Here is a 22197-nt window from a genome sequence, read left to right as displayed (position 1 = left end):
CGTTTTAACTTATTTTAAACAAGTAGTTTGAACAAATCATTATTTGCGTGCATAATTCCGCTGTCTTAAATTGCAGAACACCGACTGAATCACTTTCGTTTATACACCGAGTACTTGAAGAAACACCTGCTGTAGCTTCACACAAGCAGAAACCACACAGATCTAATTAACGCCGTGATATATCATCTGCTGATTCTTGGAAATGGATTCAGATCTGATCAGCAGAAGCCCATGACTTCCCTGATTGTGTGGCCTCTGGGTTTGTGCGGGATGTTGATAAATGCATTAGGCCAGTAATAGAAGGATATTCACTTTCAGAGCAGACACAGACCACCCTCTGCTGCTCTTCACCATGTTACTGATCCCTAATCAATGAGATCAAGGACAGGCTTCCAGAGCTCCAGATTATGTGGCAATGCAAAACATAGTGTAGTGTGTGTGTGTGTGTGTCTGTGTGTGTGTGTGTGTGTGTGTGTGTGTGTGTGTGTGTGTGTGTGTGTGTGTGTGTGTGTGTGTGTGTGTGTGTGTGTGTGTGTGTGTGTGTGTGTGTGTGTGTGTGTGTGTTTTTGTATGTGTGTACATACCTTGTATTCCTCATGCTTTGGGCACCAAATGTCCCCTTAAGTATAGCAATACCAGTCAATGTTGACCTTGTGGGGACGGTTTTTTTTTTTGGTCTCCATTAGGAAATCAAATCTGAAATTCAACAGAATGATGAATGTATTTTGAAAATGTAAAAATACAGATTGTTTTCCAGCGGGTTTGGGTTTAGGGGTTTGGGGATACAGTTTGTATAGTATAAAAGTCTTTATGTATATGGAAAGTCCTCGTAAGGATAACTGTACAAGTAAGTCTTTGTGTGTGTGTGTGTGTGTGTGTGTGTGTGTGTGTGTGTGTGTGTGTGTGTGTGTGTGTGTGTGTGTGTGTGTGTGTGTACATACCTTGTATTCCTTATGCTGTGGGCACCAAATGTCCCCTCAAGTATAGCAATACCAGTCAATGTTGACCTTGTGGGGACTTTTTTTTTTTTTTTTTTTTTTTTTAATGGTCCCCATTAGGAAATCAAATCTGAAATTCAACAGAATGATGAATGTATTTTGAACATGTAAAAATGCAGATTGTTTTCTGTGATGGTTGGGTTTAGGGGTAGGGTTGGAGTATGGGAGTACAGTTTAAAAGTCATGTATATGGAAAGTCGCAATAAGCATGACTGTACTAGTTAGTGTGTGTGTGTGTGTGTGTGTGTGTGTGTGTGTGTGTGTGTGTGTGTGTGTGTGTGTGTGTGTGTGTGTGCATGTGCGTGCATTCCTGCCTACTTTTATCCTGTATTGAATTCTATCTGTAAGCTCTGAATTAATACACAGAAATCTTTCACATTTCATAACCATAACACAGCATAATCTTTGCTCATATTAATGTTGGTTTACTGAGATCACAGAAAAGCGCATGCATTTGCCATCACTGCTTACAAGAGAAACTGCATTAGCTCATCGCCTTCATGGCTAAATATTTGCACACAAATATTTTCTGATGACATTATGAACTGAGTCATAAACAGGCATGAAAAGATAGTAATAATAATAAATAAAACTGACGACCATTTTGTTCTTATTTGTAGCATACACGTACTGTCTGTTTAGTGCATTATGTGTTTACTTGTTTTATTTTTGACTAATATTTAAATTAGCTTGATGATATGAAGCATTAAAGTTTGACAAACATGCCAAAAAGAAATGTGTAAGGGGGGCAAACACTTTTTCACAGCACTGTATATAACTTTGAAGCTGCATAATAGGCCAAACACTGTTCTCAAATCTCTGACCTGCTGGTCACTCACTGTCCAACCAGTGATCATGGCTTCATAATCCTCATAAACATGAAATATTGCTTTCAATGGATTAAGAGCATTCAGTATGAACTGAATAAGGTCCATATCAGTGATGTTAGTCTAAAAAACTGGGACAGATTGACTTTTAGCTTAATTTCTCTAATGCGTGTGGTGTTTTCAAGTGATTTATTACTTCATGAGCAAAAATCTAAAAGAGACATTTAAGGGAAGAAAAAATATATAATGTTGATCTAATGGAGGCCAGCTAGCTAAGCACATCAAAGTTCCTGAAAGCAATGAAGGTCAAGGTGCTTTAGGATTGGCCAGCCCAGTTACAAGACATGAATACTATTGAGCATGTCTGGGGTAAGATGGAGGAGGCGGCATTAAAGATGAAATCTTGATGAATCTTGATGAACTCTGGGAGTCCTGCAAGAACTTTTTTTGCCATTCCAGATGACTTTATTAAGTTATTTGAGTCATAGTATAGCGATTTAAGGTTGCGTTCCTTCTATACTGGACATTACTTCTGTTAAGTGACAAGACTTTTGACTAAGGAAAGTCAGACCTTACTGCTCTTATTCAATAATTAAAAATCAAGGCTTGATCATATTTTATTGTGGTAAAATAAGCGTAATCTAGAGGCCTTTGCCTTTCATATAAGCTACTTTTTATAGCAAATGATCAACTAGAAGTCAAGTTATTGTTTGTCCTAAAACTTTCATTGGACTTGGATTGGTAGCAAGACTTTTGTCAGGAAGTGTATGTACTTTGTTTCAGTGTTAAATGCAACTAATGTGAGTTTTAATGCCATTTTATGTGGCATTTATTGTCATACTGATAGGGGAAGCATAACGTTTACCTCAGATCTTGAAAATAAAATAACTAGCAAACATATAGTTTGAAAATCATTGTTAAAACCATGATTCAGTGCAAACCAACAAATATCAGTTACTCGGGATGTACTTTTAATGATGTAAAGAGGTTTAATATGTATTAACTAGACTTTGAAATGTGAATTAGGAGCGTTTCCATCAAGTTTTTAGAGTGGCTCACTGTAGTATTGGTAATCTAGCAACAAACTGTAAGCAAAGCAAGCACATTAGAGTCATGTGGATGTAATGTCAGTTTATCCCTCAAATGCATTTCCATCTTTCATTATTCACATTAACGCTTTATTTGCCCAAAACCAAAACCTCAAGCGAAGAGCATAGAATCGCCAAGAGGCGACACTCTTGTGCAATTTGGGAAACAGCCACTAGATGGCGTGGCGGCCATTTTGGAATGAAAACTCCAATAGAGCAACAGCAGATTATAAGTCTGTTAAATAAACTATTAAAAGTGCTGATGATTGTGATAGTAAGTGTTGTATTGTCGTCTTTCAGGTTGTATCTCAGCTTTGATGTGCTTTTTAAATAAATAAATAAAAAATAAAGCAGCTGCTTGCCATCGCGACAGCAATAAGATAAATAAACAATAAACAGCCGACCACTTTCACTCCAAAATGGCAGAATCCGGGACTGTTGCTGGGCGCTGCTGTTGCAATGGAACGTTCTATTGAGTATCACCTCTTGGTCATTCTAAGCTCTTTGCCTCAAGTATGAATTAAGGAATTTTTATTTGGAACTTGGAATTTTCATCACTCGATTTTCATGCCATACTTTAAAATGTGCATCAACACAGGTCCCAAAATGCTGTCGTTGTTGTTTTGCTGAAATTCCAAAGAACTGTCAGAGAATAAATATTAAAAGAACCGTTTTTGCTAATGTAATGAACATTTTGCATCACTTTATTTTAAATCACAGTTCATGCTATTATCCAACCATCAATCAAGACTATTACCTCAATAAACTACTAATTATCTGCCTATTGTCAGTAAGGTTGTAGTTGGGGTTACGTTTTAGCTAGGATTAGGGATGTAGAATAACACTTGATATATTATAAAAGGCAGATAAAAGACTTTATAACGAGAATTGGGACTTAAAATAAAGTGTTACCGAATATTTGAATTACCTAAAGAAACTTTTTACACCTTAAACCTTATAAATTGTGCAATAATTGAGGTTAATGGAGGTTTTTTTTAATGGAAACACTAATACCAGTAAAGAACCAATATGTTTATGTGTATGGTATTTTTTTGGCTTATTTTAATTAGCATTATTTGAGTTATCATCTATATCTCTGCATTAATTAATTGCTCATCAATAGCACTCTAACTAATTATATTTTATTAGAGTATAACCAAAATAAAACCTTCGATTTTAAAAATATGTTATTAGTACCCAAGAGTTGTGATGTAGACTTGTTGACCTCTGATACCAAACCCTGTGTCACGAATACTTTCACATGCATGAATTCCCTTCATCATCCTGCCTATCATCATCAATTCATCCCTGTCCTCTTCGTTTGCACTCTGATTGAGAAGTGCTAAGAACTGAGCTCAGCTTTTTTAATATTGAATGGTGGAGACTGTCTCTGGTTCCTCCTCCAAGCATAGCATTGTTCTGAGCAAGCTTCAATGCATATGACACCTGATCTGCTGTCACTTTAGCATGGATCACTGCGCTTTTAATTTGTCCTTTTCTGGGAGGAGTGTCTCTAACCTTGATGCTATTGAACTGGCTTGGGTTATGGACCTGGACACAAGTTTGACCTTTACAGAAGCTGACAAAATTATTTCAAAGATCATTTGAAATTTAAAATGTAATGTCATTTTTAATGATCACCAGCATCCCAATTTTTTTTTGTGTTTTTAATATTTAGGATATTTAAAATAATGTATGTAAAGTTCTACAACTTTGCATCATATCATCAAATTACAAAAAATAAAAGCTATTTAACGCTTCTCCTATAGGTGTTTGATCAGGACAGTAAATGTTAAATTGCTCTCTCTTCTTGCTGCCATTATCAGTCTCACACTCTTGTGGAGTTTTTCTTTTGTTATTTGAGCAAATTCTAATGCAAAAAATGTTTTATTAATTAGATGTGGTTCCTTCCATGCATTAATCACTCAAATTAGCAAGCAGTTGTCATGCAATGAACCATGTCACATAATAAAAAGGGCAAAGAAACCAAAAAACATTGACATAATGAAATGGCAGCCCAGTGTCCTAACCTAAACCTGATTGAAAATCTCTAGAAAGTCTTTGATAACAAAGTAAAGGCTAAGAAACCCACTTTAGTCACATTTCAAGCATGGAAGAAAGTTAATTTAAGTTTGTCCTTTACAGTACAGTGACAATTATTTCACAGACCTTTTTCAACATATGGTAATGCCGTTTTAATGGTCTTCAGCATCCCAAATTTGTGATGTTTTTAATGTTTTATGTGCTTCCTTCCATGCATTAATCACCTAAATCAGAAAGCAGTTGTCATGCAATGAACCACGTCACTTAGTAAAAAGGGCAAAGAAACTGAAAATACTGAAATAATGAAATGGCAGCCTAGAGTCCTGATCTTAACCTGATTGAAAATCTTTAAAAAATCATTGGTGATTGCAATGGCTAAGAAACCCACTTTAGTTAACTTTCAACTGTAGAGGAAAGTTAATTTAAGTTTGTCTTTACAGTAGTTGACAAAATGAATTCACAGATAATTAGCGACTCTTTTAAAAATATGGTAATGCCATTTATAATGGTTATCAGCATCCTAAATTCTTGATGTTTTTAAAATTTCGATTTTTACAAAAAAATGTATGTTATGTATGTACACTTTTAAAACTATACTTTGCAATATTTCATCAAATTGTAAAAAAGAAAAATCTAGTTAACGCTACTATGAGTTGTTTGGGCAGGTCAGTAAATGTTAAATTATTCTCTCAGCTGGCTGCCATTATCAGTCTCACACATTTTTGAAGTCGTAAAAACACTGACGTGGAGTTTTTCTTTTGTTATTTGAGCAAATTGGAATGCAAAAAATGTATTTGATATTTATATGTGGTTCCTTCCATGCATTAATCACCCAAAATTAGCAAGCAGTTGTCATGCAATGAACCATATCACTTAAAAAAAAAAGGGCAAAGAAACTGAAAATACTGAAATTATGAAATGGCAGCCCAGAGTCCTGACCTAAACCTGATTGAAAATCTTTAAAAATCATTGGTGATTGCAATGCCTGAGAAACCCACTTTAGTTAACTTTCAACTGTAGAGGAAAGTTAATTTAAGTTTGTCTTTACAGTAGTGGACAAAATGAATTCACAGATAATTAGCGACTCTTTTTAAAATGTGGCAGTTGTTATGCAATGAACCATATCACGTATCAAAATGGCCAAAGAAACCGAAAACATTGAAATAAGGGAATGACAGCCCAGAGTCCTGACCTAAACCTGATTGAAAATCTTTTAAAAATCCTTAATGACAAAGTAATGTCTATGAAACCCACTATGGTCAAATTTTACTGTGGAAGAAAGTTCATTAACGTTTTTTAAACTGCGCTTCAGTATAACAGCATACTCATTTTAGGATTACATCAATTAGGACCAAGCAGTTACCTCTAAATATAAGTCTAAGTTGTCCTATAATTCTAATCCACTGTTCATCAATCATTTCCCAGAAATTGGTTGCGGCTGGAAAGGGCATCTTCTGTTTAAAAACATAAGGCGGAATAGTTGTTGGTTCATTCCGCTGTGCCGACCCCTGATAAATAAGTGACTAAGCCGAAGGAAAATGAATGAATGAATTAATAACAGTGCTTCGTCTGTATGTGTTAGATGCTTGGTGCTGTAAAAAGGAAATGGAGGACCCAGAGGAATGTAAACGCTCTGCTTGTCCACCTGCTACCTTCAGGAAACCTATTTCAGCTCACATGGAATCATTTAAGCTGCAGAAGAGAGAAGCTGCTTGTAGTATTGTGTGTGTATTGATGTGACTTGTTTTTGCTGCACCATTCCACTTCCTGCTTTTTATTTAATCCTTCTTTTGCGTCATTCTCTGCCTTTCTGTACACAGTAAAAGAAGCCATGAGAGGAAAAGTGACTTCCTTTTAACAAACCCCTTCCTCTTTCATTGTTTTCTCTCCATCCTCAGCTTCAGCATACGCCGATATCCAATGGGAACAGCCTCATCAACCGAAAAACCCAGATCCATGTGGTTACCCTCATCGCGAAATCCCCCCGCTGGCCAGTTACGCACCTCAGCCTGATTACATGACAGGGGACGATGATCTCATCAAACCCAAAAAGCTGATTAATCCAGTGAAAGCCTCTAAAAGCCACCAGGAGCTTCATCGGGAGTTGCTGTTGAACCATAAAAGGTATGAGAATACACAAGCTTGCAGTACATACACTGTGAATCTGTTTGTGTCGAGACAGCATAAACGAATTAAGTTAACTTATTAGTCTTTACAAATTTAAGTGGATTAAACAAAACAATTGAGTTGTCCCAGAAAAAAATCAAGAATTGTGTAGTTTCAGCTCATTCTAAATAAGTAGTTTGAGCAAACTTAATTGTTGGAGTGTAAACACACTTGCCAGCCTGTGTTTATACTTTGCAGTCTGACAGTAAGCCAAAAATAGAGCGATTGGTGTTTTCCTGTGGACATTTCTGTGAACTAGCATGCGCAAAAGTCCCTCTGGGTGATAATCATCTGCTAAGTGTCTTGTAGCTACATGTACTGTAGTAATACTCACATACAGAAGGAGGAAACAGCCTAAAAATTGTGTAGGTAATTTTATTCATTCATTTATTTACTTACTTATTTAACCAGGAAAGTCCTATTAAGATACAATACCTCTTCTGCAACAGTGTCCTGGTCAAGACAGGCAGCATAGGACAGAGTTACAGAAAAAATACAAATCACAACACCTAGACACACACTCGAAAATAATATAAACCATAATCAGTTACTAAAGCATGTTATTAACACTTATACAGTTGAAATTAGAAGTGTATATACACTATAAAAAAAACCGAACATAACCATTTGTTAAAAGGGTCTGATGGTAAATCATACTAAACGTTTACTATTTTAGGTCTGTTAGGATTACCTAAATGATTTACATTTGCTGCATGCCAGAATAATGAGAAAAAAAATTTTTTTTTTTTTAAAAGAGAGTTTTTTTAATTAAAGGAGAGTTTTTTTTATTAATTTCTAGACAGTCAAAAGTTGACATACATTTACGGTAGTTGCTATTTTTTTAGCTTTGCTTTTAAACTGTATATCTTTGGTCAAATGTTTTAGGTATCCTTTCACAAGCTTCTCACAATAGTTTGAAGGAATTTTGGCCCATTCCTCCTGACAGAATTGATGTAACTGAGTCAGATTTGTTGGCTTGCTCGCACAAGCTTTTTCAACTCTGCCCACAAATTTTCTTTAGGATTGAGATCAGGGCTTTGTGATGGCCACTCCAAAACATTCACTCTGTGGTCCTTAAAGCACATTTTAACTAATTTGGCAGAATGCTTAGGGTCATGGTCTGTTTAGAAGGCCCATTTGTGGCCAAGTTTTAATTTCCTGGCTGATGTCTTGAGATGTTGCTTCAGTATTTCTACATAATGTTCTTTCTTCATGATGCCCTCTATGCTGAAGTAGACCAGTCCCTCCTGCAGCAAAACAGCCCCACAACATGATGCTGCCGCCCCCATACTCCACAGTTGGGTTGGTGTTCCTAGGCTTGTAAGCTTTCCCCTTTCTCCTCCAAATGCAACATTGGTCATTATGGCAAAACAGTTCAATCTTAGTTCCATCAGAGCACAGCACATGTTTCCAAACATTAGTCTTTTCCCCAGTGTCATTTAGCAAATTGTAATCTGGCTTTGTTGTTGATTCTGGCTTGTTGATTTTCCCATGTTGTCACACAAGGAAGCAGTGTGTTTGAGGTTTCTTAAATACCTTTCTAAAGTTGTGCCTCCAATTAACTCAAATGTTGTCAATTAGCCAATCAGAAACTTCCAAAACCTTGACACCATCATCTGAGCTTTTTCAGAGGCAGAATAATCTTATTATAAGTAAACTTGACTTTTCAAGAAAAGTTAAAACAATTTCTCAAAAAATATCTCATTATTCTGCTATTAAGCAGAACAGAAACAGATAACCCTAACTTACCTAAAAGAAAAAAAGTTTAGTCACATTAACATCTGACTTTTTGTGTATGTAAACTTCTGGTTTCAACGGTATATCCCTAAAATGTTTAAATCAAGAGTAAACTCTAAGTCTCCAAGTACAGAGTTAGAAAAACTTTACTTTCTCCTCAGGCATTTTGATTAGCATTTTGCAGTTGCTTGGTAGCAGTGCATTACAATGCCACCCCCCGCTTCTATAATAGCCCTAAATGTGGTAAAGGTGAACACTCACTCTCTGTCTAAGCAGAAGGGTCTAAACCCCTCAGGAATGGGCAACAGAAGCCCCTTTATCCTTCCCTGTGCCTCCATTCCTCTCTTTCCTAGACACTCTGGGAGGTTTAAGATTTAAAGAGCGCGAGGCTCAGCCAATGAAGACCAATTAGAGATTGTGTTCACATCCCACGCGGTTTCTGCCTTGTGTTTTCACACAGGGGATATGAGCACTTATCTAAAGTGGCCGACAATGCAGATCCGGTGACATCAAACCCGACATCCCACTCAGAGTGCTCTTGAATGAATTGTCATTATTAATTGTGAGATTTTAGACAGAATCTGGTCTGTTGTGCACAACAGTGTTGGAGAAAAAACTAGCTAGCACTGCATTTAGGTAAAAAAGTTTGTCACTTTTCTTAGTCTATACACAGATTTTGGTTGTTTAGTTGTCAGAAAATTGGCATTCACATTCAATTAAATAAAGTATAAAGTAAAGTTTAACCATATAATTATGTCTCTGTCTTCAAAGTGAAATCATATTTGGAGTGGAAAAACTGCTGAGAAAACACTGAAAGCAATGTACTGGCTCATACAAAGTCCACACCTGAATATTATTAGTTCTGTAGTATCATACAGGTGGATTTTCACATTGATAGAAGAGATTTACTCAAGAGTAGAAGGCTGAATGTTCAAAACAGTTCCACCAACATGTTGGTATAGGATGGAACTCAAATCTGAAAGGAAGGTGACCTCTAGTAAACTTTCTTTGACCAACAGTACAGTAGTGTCAGTACTAATGCTGATATCTCATGTGCTGATAGGAAGAAACTGGAATTAGCTTCATTTACATATAATGAAACTTTAGGTACTAATAAAGACACGCTGAATTTTTTGCCTCTAGAGGACGCTTAGTCACAAAAACTGCGTTGTTTGATGCCCTGCCTGAATGTGGAATCATGGGTGTTGTCATCTTTATTACATTGGCCCCCAGCGCCGGTAGTTGGGGCGGTGTCGCAAACGAAAGTGAAGAACGGGGGATAAGTAGGGGGTTGGGATGTCGTGGGAGGGTGGGAGTGAATTGGGCTTTAGTTGTCACAAGCGAAAGTGAAGAACGGGGGATGAGTAGGGGGTTGGGATGTCGTGGGAGGGTGGGAGTGAATTGGGCTTTAGTTGTCACAAGCGAAAGTGAAGAACGAGGGTTGTCGTGAACAAAATTAGGGGCCTACTCACACTATGTACAGTTGCCTTGAACCAGGCCAAAGCATGCTTGCTCCACTCCCGTCTCCCCCGACGGCCCGCTCTCACATTACATTCAGGCCTGAGCACGCTTACGTCATTGATGATGCGCTGTTCAGTAAGTGCTTTCGATCAGCTCAGTGAAGAATTCTTCAGCTATATCATTTAAGTCGTTTGTTGCTGTGACACTTTTAACGCTCATGAACAATCATAAAGCCCTCGTGCTGCAGGAATTAGGAGGTTTTCTGAAGGTGCAGCTGTCGTGCAGTGAGGGGTTTGCGTCTTTAATAAACTACGACAGTTTCGTATTCAAAGAACAGTAAGAATGATTAATAAATCCGTAGCAAACTGTCCCTTAAAATTCACGTCACGCTTTCAGTTTCGGGCTCAGGCATGTTTTGCACTCACACACAAGCGTATCACGGCAAAGCCCAAGTGAAACACGCTGAGCCCGATTTAGAGCGCTCACACTTCTCAAACAATCCCGGAAATGGGCCTGGGCACGGTTTGGATAGTTTGAGTAGGCCCTAAAGAGCTGGTGATGGGGTGGGTGGGTTGTGGGGGTACTGGATGTCACGGAAATGAAGAGTGCCGGTGGTTGGGGCGGTGTCGCAAACGAAAATGAGAAGCGGCAGATGGGTAGGGGGTTGGGATGTCACGGGGGTTGGGGTTGGTGAGACATACCTGCAAACAGTTACAGACTGTTCCAAATATGGGAGTGTTGGCTGGGATTCGGGGGCGGGGGTGGTGTGGTGGATGATTGGACTTTAAAAGTAGCGTTGTTTCATTTCATTTTAAGTAACTTAAACAAGTAGCAAAAGTAATTTTTCGAGTGCGTACATTTTCTTCTTATATCGAGAATGATGTTCACATTGACATTCATGCAAACCCCATGCTAAACAAGAAATAGTACTATTGGCACTATTGGTACTAGCGGTACTAATTCAGTACCAGTATTGCAAAGATATCGCCCCAACTACAGCTCTCATATCTTTATATCTGAGAGTGCAGCGTGAAGCTTTCATAACAGAGAAGGAGTCAGTGTTTGTGTGGGTACATTCATCAGTGTGTGCCACTATGAAACACTTTAAAGCCACAGAGAGCGCACTGGCACAGTGCCGTGCTGGCCATTAAGCAAGCATCTTTTAGTCACTGTTGGCACTTGTGCCTCTTTGGTGCTGAGAGACCCAGCAGAAAACACTCAATCTGCGGAGGACGTTAAACCCAGATGGCGATCTCACTTGTGCACAGATAACAGCGGGCATCAAAGAGGGCAGAGAAGGTGGCAAAAGAAAATAGGTCACTCTCAAAACAGTGCCTCGTTACTCAAGCCTTCTCTAGAAAAGTTTTTCATGGAGCTTTTTAAGAAGAGATGCACGGTCCCACTATTACTATGTACTTGCATCAGTATGTAAATACAATGTACTTGTTCTGTTTATAATGTATTGCAGAACACTTCTGGTGCTCTTAAGGTCGGGTTAAGGGCAGGTTTGGTGGTATGGGTAGATTTAAGGGTAGGTTAAGGTGTAAGGGATGGTCAGTAGTGTAATTATGAATGAAATTACAGATATTAATTACATGAAGGTATTTAATCAAGCATAACTACAATGTAATATGTAATTACACAATAAGTACATTATAACAAATGATTAATTTCATCTGTTTATATAATCTAATACCCAATGATATCTATAATATCATCTGATAATCGTAAGAAGTCCAAAAGGCGACTGATTGTGTAAAGAAACATAAAACAGAACAAAAATATGATGACTATGCCGAGTTCAGTGGCTAATCTGCCGGAGTCAGCTGAGGTGAAGTGATGGGACCAGCGAGACCTAGCTGTCACTCAAGTGGCCACGCCCTTAATTATGCAAACTTAATATAACTTAATATAAAGGAAACAGTTGAGTTATAATAAAAAAACTCCCCTCACAGTTGTCATGAAGGGTAATATTAGCTGTAGGAACCAAAATCGCTCTTTGTACCAGGCTGTAAACACCTTTATTTCTGCTGTAAAGTTGGCCATTTTAACAGTGCGCTCAATTGAAATTTGCTCTATGTGGAGCCAGGACTAGCCGAATTTCGATGAATTGCAGTTTCAGTTACTTCCGTATTGGCTTCCCGAGGAAGAGCAGGAGGTTGCTGCTTGGTGTTTCCTAGTGGTGGGTTGCAGCTGTAAGGGCACTGTGTAAAATGTGCTTGATATGGTAGTAGTTCATTCCGCTTTAAACTACTTATTTAAAATTTGTAAACACAATTTTAACAGGAAAATACATTGAGTGTAAATATTGTCAGGGAGTCTATTATTGACCATCGACAAACCCTTCTGGATCATTTTAACAAGTACTTTCTAGAGGAAGGTACGCAAGAAAAACACGATTGGATTCGATCCCCTTTCAGTGCCACCGCAAACCATCTGACGTGTGACACGGAGGACGCGCTGATTGAACTTTCATCTGATCGAACCTTGAGGACACTTTTTGACTCAAAAACGCTGGACGAGTTCTGGATTTCGGTGAAGGATGAGTACCCGCAGCTTTCCAAAGCCGCTTTGGATACACTAATGCCATTTGGATCAACTTATTTATGCGAGAAGACTTTCTCCGCACTAACTTACATAAAAAATAAACATAGATCTCGTCTTAACGTTGAAGATGATCTCCGTGTTGCCATCTCCAAAACTAAACCCAGACTGGATCTGCTTTGCTCAGCGCACAGCGCTGGAAAACAGTTGAAACAGTTGAGTTATAAAAAAAAAAAAACTCCCCCTCACAGTTGTCATGAAGGGTAATATTAGCTGTAGGAACCAAAATCGCTCTTTGTACCAGGCTGTAAACACCTTTATTTCTGCTGTAAAGTTGGCCATTTTAACAGTGCGCTCAATTGAAATTTGCTCTATGTGGAGCCAGGACTAGCCAAATTTCGATGAATTGCAGTTTCAGTTACTTCCATATTGGCTTCCCGAGGAAGAGCAGGAGGTTGCTGCTTGGTGTTTCCTAGTGGTGGGTTGCAGCTGTAAGGGCACTGTGTAAAATGTGCTTGATATGGTAGTAGTTCATTCCGCTTTAAACTACTTATTTAAAATTTGTTAACACAATTTTAACAGGAAAATACATTGAGTGTAAATATTGTCAGGGAGTCTATTATTGACCATCGACAAATCCTTCTGGATCATTTTAACAAGTACTTTCTAGAGGAAGAAGAAAAACACGATTGGATTCGATCCCCTTTCAGTGCCGCCGCAAACCATCTGACGTGTGACACGGAGGACGCGCTGATTGAACTTTCATCTGATCGAACCTTGAGGACACTTTTTGACTCAAAAACGCTGGACGAGTTCTGGATTTCGGTGAAGGATGAGTACCCGCAGCTTTCCAAAGCCGCTTTGGATACACTAATGCCATTTGGATCAACTTATTTATGCGAGAAGACTTTCTCCGCACTAACTTACATAAAAAATAAACATAGATCTCGTCTTAACGTGGAAGATGATCTCCGTGTTGCCATCTCCAAAACTAAACCCAGACTGGATCTGCTTTGCTTAGCGCACAGCGCTGGAAAACAGTTGAAACAGTTGAGTTATAAAAAAAAAAACTCCCCCTCACAGTTGTCATGAAGGGTAATATTAGCTGTAGGAACCAAAATCGCTCTTTGTACCAGGCTGTAAACACCTTTATTTCTGCTGTAAAGTTGGCCATTTTAACAGTGCGCTCAATTGAATTTTGCTAAATTGAAATTTAGTAGTTCATTCCGCTTTAAACTACTTATTTAAAATTTGTTAACACAATTTTAAAGTTTTTTTTTTTTTTTGTGGGTACAACTTGACAGTTTTATATTCAATCCACTTACATTTGTAAAAACAATTAAGTCAACTTCATTGATTTGTGTTGGGACAACATGTAGGGATTGTGTGGAGCCCTGCATTTTCACAGTGAAGATCAATACAATTTTGGGGCTTGAAATAAGATATTATTAGACAGTTTTTGCAATAAAAATTATCAGTTGGGAGAAGAACCCAAAAGGAGACACTAAACAGAGGGAGACAAATCTGGCTCGGATGTCACTCTCAGCCATGATAGGAAAGAAGACACCATCTATGGATCATTTCAGGAACAGGTCGATGCTAACGATTTTAGCGTGGTTCAGCTAGTGACTATTCATAGCAGAGAGCTTAGACAAGACTAAAGACCCTCATGTTATCATCATGAGGGCTCTTAGGAGTTGATGTCTACCTTGTTATCTTCATTAAATGCCCCTTGTGTTTATTTATTGTTAACTGGCTGTGTCTTCAGTTTGAAGGACACCATCTAAATTAGCAGGGACGCTAATTGAGACTCCCACATGTTTTTCCTTTCTCCCAGCTCTCTCGGCACCTTCTCCCCTGCGGAGAGAACAAGCTGACACATCATTTAATTATCAGTATGTCTTGGGGTGTTTCTCTGCGCACATATGTCTATCCTGGCACAGAAGTTAATAATTATCACTCATGTTAGCAGAAGCTTGGCACCATGAACACTGGCAACAGTAAGAGCACTGGGGTACTAATGGAAATTAGACATACAGTCAAACAGATCTGCATATTTTCACTGGCTACATTATAGCTGATTTGCAGATATGAATAATTCATTTTTATGCATTAACATGTTTCATATTATGTGTGGCAAAAAGTTTTATAAAGCACACAAATCTAGTTTAATATGTTACACTGCCACCTGCTGGATGACTGACTAACTGCACCAGTGAGATTTCTTTTCTATTCTATTTGTTTCTGTACTATTCATTTATATTGAATTTTTTTTCTTTTGTTTTCTGTTTAGTTGATTTTGACTTTTCTTTAGGATTGTTCTACTTGTATCTTAATTCTTATTTTTATTTCACACACACACACACACACACACACACACACACACACACACACACACACACACACACACATATATATATAAATAATTCATTTATTTTCTATTTAATGATTTAAATGATTTCTATTCTATTCTAACTCTTGAGTCTGCGACCCACACCCCCCAAAAAATGCCAGTGACTCACACAACTGTGACTATATAGTATATAGAAACTGGAAAAAATATCTATCTATCTATCTATCTATCTATCTATCTATCTATCTATCTATCTATCTATCTATCTATCTATCTATCTATCTATCTATCTATCTATCTATCTCTATCTCTGTCTGTCTGTCTGTCTAAAGTATCTATCTATCCATCCATCTCTTTATCCATCCATCCACCCGCCCAACCACCCACCCATCCATCCATCTACCCTTCCCACCCATCCATCTATCCATAATAATTATTAGTATGGGGTAAAAAGTATTTTTTTATTTTTTTATTTAAAGTCTATATTTCTCTTTAAAAAATTAAATAACACTTTCACATTAATTTCTATAAAAAGTAACTACAGTAAGTAACATATTTGGTTATTTTTTACCCCTTTTGCACTTTTTAAATTGACTACCCTTTTGTTATGTTTGGGGCTGTTTTTGCCCCAGTGACTATCATTATAATGACTTTTTATGATTGCAAATCCATGACAGCATATAATCATGCATTCCTGATTGTTGCTGGTTTTCCCTGTTGGGAAGAGGTACAATGTGTCATTTTTACTGTTGATCATCATTTGGCAGCATTGATTCTTTAGATAGGTCTGTGAAGAAAAAAAGGTTTCTGGCTTTTATATGGAGTTCGATGAAGTTAAACAGCAGGTTGTAGTGTGTGTGTGTGTGTGTGTGTGTGTGTGTGTGTGTGTGTGTGTGTGTGTGTGTGTGTGTGTGCATAAATACACTTACTATGGTCATTGTTCTAAGAGCTTGCTGTAAGGCAAGGCAAACTTTATTTTATAGAGCACAATTTTACACAACCGTAGTTAATCCAAAGTGCTTTACAATGAAATAAAATATTTAAGAAAATAAATAAAACTTGTATTAAAAATGCAAGAAAAGGAAACATATATATATGTAATACTAAAATACAGATAAGAAATAACAAGCATGCGTCGCTCAAAGGCAAGGGAGTAAAAATAAGTCAAGTATAATAAGTAGATTAAAAAGCATCCAAGGATTGAGAGATCCTGATGTTCAAATGGAGATTGTTCCAGAGCCTTGGGGCCACACAACCCTGCACCTGATGATCAACAGTATAAATTACACATTTTACCTCTTTCCAGTATGGAAAACCACCTACAATCAAGAATGCATGATGCCGCCATGGCTTTGCAATAAAAAATATCATTGGAAGTCAATAAGGCAAAAACAGCCATGAACTTTCAAAGCGTTTTCTCAAAATATGTGTCAAAATAAAATTTGTGAGCAAACAGCATTCCATTTGCTCAAACACAGAGAAAGTTGTGGCCAAATTAAGACTCAAAATCATCCCAGAGTGCATGAAAACATCTCCAACAGCACACTAGGATTAAGTGAATTTCGATTGTTGCTGTTTCTTTCCCAACAGAGGTGCTGGTGTGGAGAATAAATCTGAACTGCAGCGTGTGCTGGAGCAAAGGAAGAGAGAGCAGATGATAAAGCAGAGAAAGCTAGAGGAGGAGGCCAGGAGGAAGATCTCTCCACTGGAACAGGAGCTTCTCAAGAGACAGCAGAAACTAGAGGAGGTGAAACCCAAACAACCATGACATACAGACCAGATCAAAACCAAACCTGCGTTTTATGTACAGATGAAGTCAAAATGATTAGCCCTCCTGTGAATTCTTTTTTCATTTTTAAATATTTTCCACATGATGTTTAAAGAGCAGGGGTTTCCTATAATGTTTTTTACTTCTGGAGAAAGTTTTATTTATTTTAATTAGGCTGAGCAGTTTTAATAATAAAAAAAAAACATTTTAAGGTCAATATTATTAGCCCCCTTAAGCAATGTTTTTTTCGATTCTCTACAGAACAAACCATTGTTATACAATGATAAAAGATATCTGTTATTAGAAATGAGTTATTAAAACCATTATGTTTAAAAATGTGTTGATAAAACCTTCTTTCTGTTAAACAGAAATTGGGGAAAAATATACAAGGGGGCTAATAATTCAGGACGGCTAATAATTCTGACTTCAACTGTATAAATTATCCTGTAAATGCTCCTAAAAGTATGTCCAGCGATGGAAAGACTTCTGAAAAAGCATACTCTATCAGAAGAACCAATACTTGCCAAAGAAAATGTAGTACAAGTACACTAAAAGTAAAAATACTACTCAAAGTATGAGTAAAATGTAGCCCTTCCATTTAATTACTTAAGAATAGTGAGTAGTGAGAAGTGAGTATTATTCCACCTTATACAAAGCTAACTAAAAATGTATCTTTAAACCAATGTCATTTTCTTTTAAGGTTAAGTTTCTAAATGTAAGTGTTTGCTATTCATGCTATTAATTATATTTAGTAAGGTTGGATGAAATAAAAAAGCTTCACTAGGCTTTAATAAAAAAATTGTAATAATAATATACTAAATTAAAAGAAAAATCTTAGTAAAACGCTTATTCCTAGCACTCTATTTAATCCAATTATCTTTATATATAAATTTAAAACGTGAGAACACGTTGCATTAATAATATATGCACCTATTGACCTTATACTTCACGTATGATCAGCCGCAGCCATTGGAAGCTAAAACAATCGCAGAAACCAGCGCACATCTGCATTGCTGAATAAGGCCAATGGAAAGTTTACATGTGGAGTGAAATCTGTGCAACCATAGGGGACAAAAATAAATCTGTGTCGATATGTTAATGCCTAGATCATGCACTTTAAACTATGACAAGTGTCCAGCAGGTGGCACCTCAAACCAAGCTCATGGAGCCCTGATAGAATAAACTCAGTTTCTGCATGTGTTTGAAAACGTAACATTCTGTAGTGCATTTAGCAATCGTTTAAAGGCGACCTGTAATGCATAAATTACTTTTATAAAGGATTAAACACAGTTGTGTGTCAGCACTGTGTGAATATAACCAGCTTCTAATTGTAAAAATTAATAATTCTTTTTTTTTTTTATATAATCACACTTGATAAAAAACTGCAGAAACACTTTAATTGGCATTCTCCCTTTGTACGTGTCATCAGAGTGGGAAAGCTCCACCCACTGGATAATCCCTCATTAGCATAGGGCAGAAGTCTTGTTTTTGAATCTGCCACTATGCTGACACATAGCCATCTGTAGCCCCGCCCTCTTTCGAAAAGAGCACAATCTCATTTAAATGTAAAGCGACAGTCACCAAAATGGAACAGTTTTTATCAAAGCCTAAAAGGGTCAGTTTTAAAGAGTTATTAAACATTATTTGTGGAGTATTACCAGTGTCTCGACCGTGGTTTTAACAGGTTCTTAAAAAGTCTTAATGTCTTGAAATGAAATATTGTGTTGTAGGTCTTAAATTGGTTTTAAACAGGTCTTAATTTTTCTGTTGCTCATGTATTGCTACACAATCTGGCCAAAACCCATCACCAACAATCCATCTTAATAAAACTTTATTTTTAAAAAGGTAACTTTTAACTCTATTTATCATAATGGTTTAATTATTTTCCTCACAATGACAATTGTTTAAAAGTGGCCCGTGTATTTACTGCTGAGGACACCGACCTGGACAGATTGTTGTGCATAGATTTAGTTTATTAAAGTTTTTAAAACTTTTGAAACAGTTCAATTTTTTTATTTAAAAGATGCCCTGCATGCATAGCACATCAACATGACGTCATATTGACGTTGTACCCCAACATACCCCAACGTCGTAAGGATAATGGATTTTGTTTGGAAATGAAAATTGGGCCGACGTCAGTGTCCTACATCCAACCTAAAACCAACCTAAAATCCACCAAATATCAACATCTAATCATGTTACATCCTGAAGTTGTGTGGACATTACAACTATGACATCTATCAGACGATGGATTTTGGTCACTTTTTAACATAAAAATCAACCAAATATCAACGTAATTTGACATTGTTGTCCTTACACGCTGGCTAGACATTGAATTTTGGTCACCTGATGTCATGACCTAAATCTAATCTAATATTAAAGGCTTATGATGTTGTGTGCCTGCTTAGTGAGTAAAAGCTTGTATTTATTTATACAATATTTAAAATATATTGCTGAGAAATATCTAAAAAATATTTATATTTTATTATTAATATATAATTGTATTATTAGATGTATTCAATTATAATATAGATTTTTTTGATAGGGCAAATAAAACTCTTTTCCATCTGGGCCATTTGAAAAATTCCTTAGTGTTTAGCCCAATATGAGTCTAAAATTTCATTCATAATGGTCTTAAAAATGTCTTAAAATGTCCTAAATTTAACTTGGTGACACCTGCAGAAACCATGTTGAGGTTCGTCAGTCTGATGTGATTTTCAGAATCACTGACAGGACTGATTATTCCACTCAGGCAATCACTAAAGACAATAAAAAAACATATAACAAGTAGCAACTGCAGTTTGAAGGAAAATAGTGCAGTAAAAGTACCAATACAGCACTGAAAATGTACTCAGGTAAAAGCAAAAGTACACATTCCTAGGCTACTCACTCACAGTAATTTGAGTATTTGTAATTCGTTACTTTACACCACTGAGTACGCCTCTGTCTTTCTGTGTATTTGTAGTTGGAGAAGGAGCAAGAAAAGCTTGAGGAAGACAACTGCAATGCGCCGGAGTTTGTTAAAGTGAAGGAGAACCTGAGACGAACGTCATTTACAAGTTCTGGAGAGAAAGAGGTGTAAACAGACTGGATCTATACGTGTGTGTTTGTGCACAGCCAGTAACATAGAGACCTGCCGCAGCTCCTAAACAACATCAACACGACTGCGCTTCTCGGTTTCCAGTCTCACACCAACCATATCTTCACCTCCGGGGGGTTCAGAGAGGTTAGAGATAAGGACCAAAAAACCCAAAAAGAGCCTCTGCAGCATCAGAATGTAAAGCTCGCAGGGTTTTTTGGGAGACTGTATTGTTCTGGGATGGACCGGATGGATTAAAGATGAACTGTCCAGGGATGCGTTTCCTTAACAGTGACGTAACTCGCAGCTGAACTACTATAGTACGATGCATCGTTTGGGAAATGAGCGATTTAGTTACGAGTGTTTCCCAAAACCGTAGGTGCAGTGTCGCACTTTCCATCTTTTGAACCCTGTTAGTTATAGCGTAAAAGGTCCTTAATGATGCTCTAAATGGCGCGGAGTAACAACTTTTTTTAACAACATGTTTTTATTAAATCCAATTTTAGTTTTAGTGCTGGGCAAAGATTAATCATGATTAATCGCGTCCAAAATAAAAAATTGTTTTGACATAATATATGTGTGTATAGAAAATATATATGTGTATGATACGAAGATATCTAAATGTGTATTTATAATTTGTAACAAAAAAGTTTGAATAGCATGTATCACATACATATATTACGTCAAAACAAACTTTTATTTTGGATTAGTTTTGGTTAGAACATACATTTGTTTTTCATATTAATTTAAACGACACATATACGGCTTATATTTATTTTACTAACATTATGGACAATATTAGCATGAAGGCTAATCTCCTATAGCCTATAAATCCGATATACCAGCCTGATCTTACGAGGAAACACAACTATTTTACGTTTTGTCATTTTAGTTGCTAATTTGTACAAATTCGTTCAAGTTCATACGAGATTTGTATGAGTTAATAAGAGATTCGTACAAGTTTGTACGAGTTCATACTAGTCCTACGAAAATGTATGATTTTAAAAAGGAGGTGTGGCAACCAACCCCGCCCCTAAACCCAACTGTGATTGGAGGATGAGCAAATTGTACTGAATTGTGCTAATGAGATCCTCTAAATCAAAAGGTTACATATTGCCGTGAGATAGCGTTGGGATATAAATACTACATTTAGTCTATTCATTTGTAGCTGTAATTACATTTAGGTTCAGAATTCCTATATATATATATATATATATATATATATATATATATATATATATATATATATATATATATATATATATATATATATATATAAATTTTTCCCCAAAAGCTTTGAGAATGTAACAGATTTTCCATTGTAAATCATGAGCCATGGCTGAGTTCAGAATGGCATAAATGATTTCGAAGTGCACTACGAAGGGAAGGCAGTTGTCAATCTTAAGTTCGTTAAAACTGAAATGTAAAACAAAAAGTTTGAAAGCAAATTACACTTGAGAGAGATAATTGAAGCTTTTTGTCATTTAAAGTCAGCCTGATCTCATGAGGAAGCATAACTATTTTACGTTTTGTCAGTTTAGTGGCTAATTCATATGGATTCGTAGGAGGTCAGTCATACAAAATTCAGATTTTTTTTTTTTTAAAGGAAGTGTGCAACCAAACCCCGCCCTTTAGCCCAACCTTCATTTGGGGATTAGAAAATTGTGCTGAATTGTATGAATGAAATCATACTAATTCATACGAATTAGCCACTAATTCAAAAAGTTTTACGATTTAGCGTTAAGATATATACAGTGAAATAACGATGTAAATTCTACGTTCAGCCTATTCATTTGTTGCTGTAATTACATTTAGGGTCAAAAATCCTATATTTTTAGATTTTCAGAAGTTTTGGGGATGTAACAGAAATTTGGTTGTAAATCAAAAGCCATGGCTGCGTTCAAAGTAGCATAAATGATTTCAAAGTGCACTACAAAGGGAGCGAAATTGTCAATCTCAAGTTAAAAAAATAAAATGTAATATAGCAACTTTGAAAGCAAATTACAAGTGAGAGAGATAACTCAAATTTTATGTTTTTATTTATTTTTTGTCATTCAAAGTCCGCCTGATCTCACAAGAAAACGTAATTATTTTATGTTTTGTCAGTTTAGTGGCTAATTTTTACAAATTCAG

General features: G+C 36.7%; 1 protein-coding gene across 4 annotated transcripts in view; it reads left to right on the top strand.

Moving 5' to 3' along the window:
• si:ch211-236d3.4 overlaps positions 1-21211 on the top strand; it is a 56313-nt gene extending 35102 nt beyond the window's left edge. For 3 of the 4 annotated variants that reach the window (XM_068218632.2, XM_009305788.5, XM_009305791.5), the window contains exons 3-5: positions 6855-7080; positions 16808-16964; positions 19951-20757. In XM_068218632.2, coding sequence (XP_068074733.2) covers positions 6855-7080; positions 16808-16964; positions 19951-20067 — 500 coding nt within the window. In that variant the 3' untranslated portion in view covers positions 20068-20757. Of the gene's footprint in view, positions 1-6854; positions 7081-16807; positions 16965-19950 lie in introns of all 4 variants that reach the window. The other variant, XM_001334156.9, reaches the window with a different exon arrangement.
• The last annotated feature ends 986 nt before the right edge of the window (positions 21212-22197 follow it).

The sequence above is a fragment of the Danio rerio genome, chromosome 11 (genome assembly GCF_049306965.1).
Source record: "Danio rerio strain Tuebingen ecotype United States chromosome 11, GRCz12tu, whole genome shotgun sequence".
NCBI classification, from domain to species: domain Eukaryota; kingdom Metazoa; phylum Chordata; class Actinopteri; order Cypriniformes; family Danionidae; genus Danio; species Danio rerio.
The sequence above is the reverse complement of the archived record's forward strand: the minus strand, read 5'-3'. Positions and strand labels throughout refer to the sequence as shown.